Source organism: Pseudopodoces humilis, chromosome 6 (assembly GCF_049639895.1).
Source record: "Pseudopodoces humilis isolate 2021_Gansu_Grassland_sample_001 chromosome 6, ASM4963989v1, whole genome shotgun sequence".
Lineage (NCBI taxonomy): Eukaryota > Metazoa > Chordata > Aves > Passeriformes > Paridae > Pseudopodoces > Pseudopodoces humilis.
The window spans coordinates 9,444,392-9,453,331 of record NC_142205.1 but is presented as its reverse complement, the minus strand read 5'-3'; the positions used below and the strand labels follow the sequence as shown (position 1 = coordinate 9,453,331).

The following is an 8,940-nucleotide window of genomic DNA, read 5'->3' as shown; positions in this document are numbered from 1 at the left end:
CAGTGAACCCCCAGAACTCTCTATATTCACTCAATGTGATGAGCAGATTTCCAACACTCTCAGTTCTTCGCATACCCTTTTGCATGTCCAGGCTTATAACTTCTCCTAAAGAAATGGTTATGGAGGAAAAGGAGCAGGTGGCAAAACCAACATGTTCAGCAGTCTTAAATATCTTTTCCTTCGTAAAACTCCACCTAAGGCTAGAAAATCAACTGATAAAATGAATATAAAATATAAAATAAAGTGAACAACAAGTATGAGAGGAACTGAACCCTTATCAAAGGAGCAATAACCAAATGACCTTTCCCCAAAGTGAAAAGGCACTGAGAACAATGATGAGGAGGGACCCAATGACCATCACACCACTGTGTAATTAGATATTTGTCTCTGGTATGGAAATATCACCAGTGCTGGCTACAAAAGCAGCTACTATTCCCAGCACAAGAAATTCACAATTTTGGTTTGGTTTTTTTTGTTGTTGTTGGGTGGTGGTGTGTTTGTTAATTTGTTTGGTTTTGGTTTTTTTTGTTGGTTTGTTGTTGTTGTTGTTGGGTTTTTTGCTTCTTGCTGCTGGTATAACTATGGTCTTATTGCAGATATCTAGGCAATGCATTAGACAAGACTGAATTCCACTTGGACCTCTTCCCAAATGTTATGAAACAGGAAAATATTAAGAAGATATTCCTAATCTTTTTTAGACCAGTAACTAATTTTACTTACACTTCAAAAATCTACTAAAACACAGGGAAGCCTAAAGACAAGGGAAAACCATTAGAAGATTAAACTGAAATTATCTTAAATAAAAAGTTTGTCTGTAATAAAGACAAGAAGAGTAGAGGTCGAAATCATAATTTTAATTGCACTGTTCAAAGGAATCATCTCAGGGAAAATACTACAGAAATGGAAAAAAAGCAAAACCAAATAGCTCAGTATTTTCATTGGAATACTACTTTTTCATTCTAGGGCTTCCAACTCATATCAGAAGTGATGGTCTCTAGCAGGCTCTTTGAAGGCAAGTGGATATTGAAAACCACTTATATCTTGCAGAAACAAGTCTCTAAGACATATCTCCATTGCTGCTGATGCCAAGCAAAGTACCAGAAAATTTAATTAAAAGCAGAGATTTAAACAAAAGTAGCTTTATACTGATTCTCAGTGGCCTTATTCTTTTCGCTCTTGACAGCTATCAGAGATGGAAGATCTGATGTCCTGTAAACTCCAGTCCTCATCCTCCCTTGGCAAGATTTCAGTTCAGAGATGTAACCTTCAAAGCTGAGGTTGCCTTCAGAATCATCACAGGAGCGTGTGCCAGAGTCCTCCAGTTTGACCCCATCCACATCGATTATCCTGTTTACAGGGAGCTCCGTTCCAGGGTTCCCTCTCACACCAGGAGGATTAAAGCTTCTGCTGGGCTTTGCTTTGTGAGAGGTCTGCTCACAGGAGTTTCCTGAAGTCCCTTGTGAATAATTTTTCTTTCTGTTTGCACCTAACAGAAGAATTAAAAACAAAAAAACACAAAACAGGAGAGTTACGTACCTTCTGGTTTTAGCAGTTTTCAATATTGCAACCTTCTTGAGGCCCTAATGGTAGTCAGCTGGATATTCACCCATCAAAGAGACTTATTGATGTACCATGTAGGTAACTAAACACTAGAGCTCAAAGATAAACGTGAAATACTAATTTGTATCTTCTTAATGTAGCATTTTTCAGAGTTTTTTTAAAAACTCCATTAAAAGTAACTACTTAGTATAATTTTGTACACCTCTAGAACAAAAAAATTCTCACACCAGCAAACCCAAAGATGAAAGAGGAGAATACAGACTTTCCACTGGGGCAGAATGGGAGATGTTCCCTCAGCTGAACTGGTCTTTAAGACCCTGCTGAGATAGTATTTTTACTTGGCTAGGACTTAATTCCCTAGCAGACTAGTAAGGGATTACTTGAAGTTCCAGTTCACTGTCCTGAACTGCAACAGAACAATTATGGCCACAATTTACAAGACAAGAATAAAGGAAACAACTTGGCAGAATCACCAAATCACAGGATGGGTCAGGTTGGAAGGGACCCCATGGAACATCTGGTCCCACCTCCCTATCAGGCAAGGTCATCCCCGAGCACACGGCACAGGATTGTGTCCAGATGGTTCTTGAATATCTCCAGTGAGGGAGACTCCACAGCCTGAGTCTGTTCCAGTGCTCAGAACAGTGAAGTTCTTCCTCATATCCAACTGGAACTTCCTGTGCATTGATTTCTGCCCATTTCCTCGTGTTCCATTGCTCAGCACCACTGAGCAGAGCCTGGTTCCATCCTCTGGCACCCTCCCCTTAGATATTTATAAACACGGCCAAGGTCTCCTCCAAGTCGATTCTTCTTGAGGCTGAACAGGTCCAGTTCCCTGATTCTTTCCTCCTAAGAGAGATTCTCCAGACCCTTGACCAGCTTAGTAGTTCTTTGCTGGAACCGCTGTAGGAGCTCATTGTCCTGAGGAGCCCAGAACTGGACAAACACTGCAGATGTGCCTCACCAGGGCTGAGCAGAGGGGCAGGATCACCTCCCTGACCTGCTGGCACTGCTCCTCCTAACACACCCCATGACTCCATTGACCTTCCCAGCCACAAGGACACACTGCTGGCCCATGGACACCTTGTGTCCACCAGGACCCCCAGGTCCTTCTCTGCAGAGCTGCCTTCCAGCAGGTCAGCCCCCAGCCTGTGCTGGGCCATGGGCTTGTTCCTCCCCAGGGTGCAGGACCCTGCATTTGCCCTTGCTGAATTTCAGAAGGTTCCTCTCTGCCCATCTCTCCAGCCTACTGAGGTCCCTGAAGGGCTGCACAACCCTCAGAGGTCTGAGGGCTTTAAACACTCAAGAAACACCTGAGTTACATCTAAAATCACAGTTGCCAGGATTCAGGCCTGTTCTCTAGACTACACACACAAAGTCATCACTATCCCAAGACAGCTGTAGTTTAAACCCTTGCGCTGCCAAAAGCCAATTTTGTGTTAGATGTGACCCTGCAAAGGACAAGGAGCTTCTTAAAGCAAATGCACAGAATCTGATGTACCTGTGTCAAAAGCAGCAAGAAAGGAAGGATGAAGTAGTTGATTTCAGGATTCGTACTATAGTTAACAACATGGTTTCCATAGCTGAGGCTCCCCCTAAACTGCTATAAAGAGGGGCAACATTTTCAGAGACAGAGAACTGCTTTTATAAGATCAGACTGAGAGCCAAGAGAAAAAAAGAGAAACTTTCAAGCCACAAAAGCAGATCTGAGTAGGGGGCTTCCATTTCATATATCATTTCTTTTTTCCATATATCTTCTTATCCATCCTTCAAAAGACACCATCTTATCTGACAGGCTTTACACAAAGCATTCTCAAATGTTGTGCCACAGTACATGCAAGTGCATGACCAGCATGTTTAGCCACACAAATCCCATGAGACTGGTGTGGTTAAATCCCATACCTGTCTTTCAAATCTTTTATTTGTGCTTATTCCACAAAGTGATTGGTGCAGTTTTATGCAAGGAAAAGAAATTTCCATGTATAATCACCGTAATCAAGAACTTTTTGATATGGAGAATGGAGGAAATGCAAATGAAAAAGACAAAAAAAGCACTTTCATACAGTTTCAATCAAATCACTCCAGGGTCTTCTTGATGCTTAAAGCTTTCTATTTAAAAAAAATAAGTTAAAATCCTAAGTAGTGCAATGTTTAGTGCTTTAGCTACAATGAAGCTCCACATGAATAATGTGGTTATTTCACTCAGTAATGCTTGCTGTTTTTTCAGAGGAATTAGATCAAACTCCAAACAAATCAGCTGAGCAGAGAGAGGCAGAAAGCTCCCAACCCTGTTAGCCCAGCACGACTCCAGCCTACTAAATAGCAGCTAACATTTAATGGGACTATATTACACTTTGTGTTTAAATCTCCCTACTGAAACCGAATATTGGCTAAAATTTAACTGCTGCTTGCATGGCTGTGCTACAAAATGCTGTTCTTCTGTTCTGGAATGTTTATCTTAACATGAGTGTACTAAATTTTTCTCTTGATCTCTTTAATCTACTATTCTACGCCCTTTGAGGAAGACCTGTGACTCTCCTTTCAAGTTGCTTTAAAAGAGCTACAAATTGCCTCCTAATGACAAATTAGGAGGAAATGCCTCCTAATGACAAATTATCACAAATACATGGCATTGACAGAGTATGAGTCATCCAGCTGTCCTAGCACTGAGAATGCATCCTCCTATAAAGTGTCATGTAAAGGCACATCCTTGATTGGGGTGGAAGGTCTCGTATCTGCTGACCTAGGTTGAAACATTTTCCACAGTCATAAAACGCAGCCTGCATTAACAGGGCACAAGAGATGAAGGGGCTGGAAACTCCTGCTGAGGAACACTACAGATGGTGCAAGTATTGCTGTATTTATTTAGGTGCTAAGCCCTTCTGCAGTTAAATATAAGAAATGCCATTAAGTCTTGGAATTACGGTGTCACTGAATCATCACACAAAGCAACTGGGTGTGCAAGTTGTCTAATAGGAACACTGCAAAAATAAGGTCAATGTTTGCTCTCAGGCTTCACAAGACATAAGCTCATCTGAACAAGAACATCCACATTATAAACATATTTTTCTATTAATGTCCTTTTCGGGAGCAATCTCTCTGTAGCATCAAATAAATTACTGCTAGAGGCAGGGCAGTATTAGAGAATATCCTGTCTAAAATACCAGTTCAAAAGAATATGGAATTACTAAGGGATGATATTGTGAAGATGATTTCATTTTTCCTGTTAGGGTAGAAAAGATCTTCACTCATCTTCACCAAACAGGAAGATGTTTTCAAGAGTAGCACTACACAGAAAAATTATTTCAATATAATTTTTTTCCTCATTTTTTTAAGAAAAAGCTTTTATGGAGCAAGACTATTTAATAATAGGCAAGATTTGCCAAACCAGCTTATGTATAAATGTATCCCACATGTTTTTAAGTAGACTCAAGGTTTGCATGTACTCAGTGGAGCTTTATGATGAGGTTTCAAAGAAGTTTGCAACACTTTTACACTGGTCTCCTTCTCACATTTTCTTTTTGAGTAACAAATACCTGAAGACCCTTAGCTGTGCAGGGACCCTCTAAAGTGCAGAGGGCATTCACAGGTAAAATTTCTCTTTATATATTCTTGACTGAAGTGATGAATACCTCCATGGAGAGCTCTGTAGATGCTTTGCCATATATGAAGCGTGTCAGGAATGTCATTACATTTTCCCAGATCTAATCTCTCAGATGTCCTACCTAACTTCAGTAGAGAAAGGAAGACACTGCTTATAGCAGCAGTCACGCAGGTGCGTTTCCAGGCTGGAATACCACATTCACACCTATTGGTAATCTCCTCACTTGCTAAGCATTCCACACAGCTCTCAGGGAATTTTCTTGCAGTCTGATCTCGTTAATATGTTCCAGCTGATTTAAAGATGGGAAGTCATCTTTTGTCCTTAAACCAGAGATCTGCTGTCTTACAGACTCACAGGCAAATGACTGCTTAGAAGGTTTAGCTGCATCCATCTGCATTTTTCCAAAGGTGACTACAATCAGGCACTGTTTTGGTTCATCTCCTGATTTTTGTTACCAACGTTTCTCTTTTTGTGATATTTGGATTTTGTGTATTACTCGAGCACTTTAAATTTAACATTATTATTATGGAGAACTACCTTTATAAAGAAAGACAAAGGGAAATCTTCTTCTGTACAAAATATTCCTCAAACTTTAATATCTAAGCAAGAATTACAAGACATTGTCTTCCAAGTAGTTTAGGAATAAGGGAGCATTTGGCCAAATTCCACACAGGGATGAGGTCACAAAAAACCTGGAAATTTCAGGAGCAGCATTAACTGCCAAAAATGTAGATGATAGGATCATATAACCCTAAGTCTAATGCAGATGTTTGGGGATTTAAAGGTCTTCTCACAACACCTTGCAATTATATTGTTTCTATAGCATGAATTAATTTATTTTCAATGTGCTAAATTTTTGTCATGATTTTTAATAAAGTCTCTTTTGTGTAAATTGAGTGTTTCACTCATCATTCTACCTTTGCTAAAATCCTACTGTTCTTGCCAAAATCATTAACTATTTAGATAGTTCTCAGCTCTACTGAAAGATAACAAGAATATCCTACTGATTTTCATATCATTGACCCCAGGCATTTGACTTGTAATGTCAGAGAGGATCTGATCTCAGTTAAATGGAATTTTGATTAATGATTTTGTACTGACTTACAGCAGATAAAAATCTGTTTGAAGGTAGTCCATAAAACTTAGAATATAACTCTTGTGAAAAGAAGCCTGAAGTTTTCAGGGGCAGCTCCTGGAACTGGTGATTTACAGACATATACCACCCCCAAAATGTCATCAGTCATTCTCAGTCTCCAAAGCAGAAAGGCTCTGGGGACATGTGCAGTGAACATGGAAGTCTGGGCAGACACTGTTCCAGTCTCTGACTCCATGGAGCCTGTCCCAAGGTGATATCACACTGCCTGGGAGAGCATTTTCTTACATGAGGCTGAAGAAAAGAGCCCTGTGATGGTCACTTCTATAGTGGGTGTTCATTTTAGGGTCCTGAAATATGTCAGTATAACTTCTTAACATGGATGCAGTCTGGCAGCTTCAGTCTGGGAAAGAAACTTATCCTGTCCTAAACTGTTAGGAAATGTTACTTCTACATTTTAGCCCTCCCACACACAGATTCTTTTAAGTGGTGGATGAATGACTTCCACACTGGCTGACATACTGTTACTACTGCAAGTATCTTCGTATTTTTTTTTCTTTTTTAAAGTTAGTAAAGTGATTTATGCTTCTGAAGGGAAAAGGATACTTCACATTTTAGTTTTAGAATACCACAGGTTAAATTTTCTTTGGCAGTTTCCTTCTTTTTATCTCCTAATTGATCCAGCACCAAGAAGAAAGCAGATTTAATAAAAGATTCCTATCTACAGTTTATGCTGAGTCTTTTCAAAGGAAATTTTAATTTATATGCTGAATTTCACTTGCATGATGAAACTGCAAGTACAGCATATGCTCAGTGCCTTGAAATCTGACTCAGTAAAATGAAGGCATTGAGCCAGGAAATGGGTTGTTCTACAAAGCATCAATATTCTACATTACCAGTTTATTTACCTTTTTCCTGGGAATTCTGGGAATACATTTGCAGCATTAAGTTTAGAAACCACCAAATGGAAATCCTTTCACTGCACTCATCTCCAAAGGATTCAAGAGAAGAACAAAGCACCAAACATTATTCAGAAAGACAAATTTGGAATATCACAAAGAGGGAGCTCACCAGAGGCATACAGATGCCAAAGAGGGAACACTTCAACCTGTGTTTGCTCAAGGCAGGACCCCTTCATGTCCACGGCTGAAGGGAACTGTACACAATGTAATTCAAAAGCCAGGGGCAGTCCAAGAATAAATTAAATTAAAAGTTCTGAATTTTGATCCAGGCAGACATCAGACATGTACATCCTCAATAACACTGTCCAATTTGCTCAAACTTTCCATTTCTCCACTGCTAAAACTGAAATAGTTTTTGATTACTTTCCAAGCAGTAGACATGATAAAACAACTCTGCAGCAGCCTACACATATTCAGCCCTCAGTGTGATCTTCCAGCATTTATTGTTAAACTTTGTTCTGGTTTTCCATCAGTGGTGAGTAACTGCAGGTGTAATTGTTGCAGAGAGCCCTTTGTTGGGAAACAGTGGATTGAATTACTTGAATCCATTTTAATTTAATTTAATCTGCCATTCATTAGGTTATTTTTCAATTATGAAAGTCTAAAATGTGGTTTTGCTGGACTACCAGTTACATTTCAACCAATAATTCAGCAAAGTTCATTTCATCATCAAAATGCTGCCATGGGTTGGCCTAGATCTGGGTTTAGCTCCTGTGCATTTGGTTCAAAGGGCAGCTGTCATTTTTCTAACATTTCATCCAGTTGGTGATAAAACCTGCAATTCTTTCTGAACTGTTAATCTTGTTGCTTGATCAGAGTAAATTTATATCTCAAATAATCATCCCCCAAGGTCCTCCTTGCTTCCCATTTGTCTACTCTAAATTCTCCTTCTCCCCTGTTTGTTGTTGATCACAACATGTACTACATGTAATTCTCACATTTAATGATACCCTGATTAAAAGAAGATTAACACATCCCAACCTTAGTATTTCTGGATTCTTATGAGTACTTATTTATTTATATTGATCCAGAATCCAATTATCTTCTGTAAATTTACACAGAAACAGTAACGGATGTAAGTTACTGCAAGAAAACAGCCTTTGTTAAAAACAATGCTTTACATTATTCTTACATCTTTTAAGTCATAATCACCTAATTTTCTTAATTTTTTATTTATGTTTCATTCATGTGGTTATCTTGATTTACACAGGGAACACCGCTGAACTGTCTCTAAAATATGCCACATGAATTAAGAGATTATATAAAATATCAGTCCTGTAAAATATTATATAATTTATTATAAAAACAAAGGTTTATTTTCAAATTTTGAAGACAGACATGTTGCTCTTAATCTCCTTAACTGTCATAAAAGCTTTTTTGCACTTGGAATTCATTAACATTAGAACTGAAAAATTTAGTGGCCAAAAAAGTGAAAGTCACAGAAATACCACTCATCTCTAGTCTAATTATCTGATCTCTATTCTTCAGCTGTAGAGTACTGCATCCTCTCTGTGAATAATTTTAAAAGAGCAGTTGGGGATTTTTTGATTTTTATAGTTTTTAAATTTTTTTGGCTTTGGGAACAATAGCCAGTCCCAGACTCTGAAGGCTACCCTGCATTTTATTTCCACATAATTTATCTTTCACAACAAACCCTAGAGCTGGTACTAACTATTCCATTTCTGAAAGATTTCTTTACAATAAGAAAGGAAGCAAGTTTA

The 8,940-nt window shown here is 38.7% G+C and overlaps 1 protein-coding gene across 5 annotated transcripts in view; it reads right to left on the bottom strand.

Annotated features, from left to right (window-relative positions):
• Positions 1 to 870: 870 nt before the first annotated feature.
• The window catches only part of RGS12 (regulator of G protein signaling 12), an 84,874-nt gene continuing 76,804 nt past the window's right edge, over positions 871 to 8,940 (bottom strand). For all 5 annotated transcript variants that reach the window (XM_005517874.3, XM_088056367.1, XM_014263136.2 and 2 more), the window contains one exon: positions 871 to 1,486. In XM_005517874.3, the coding sequence (XP_005517931.2) occupies positions 1,125 to 1,486 (362 nt within the window). In that variant the 3' untranslated portion in view covers positions 871 to 1,124. The remainder of the gene's footprint in view (positions 1,487 to 8,940) is intronic.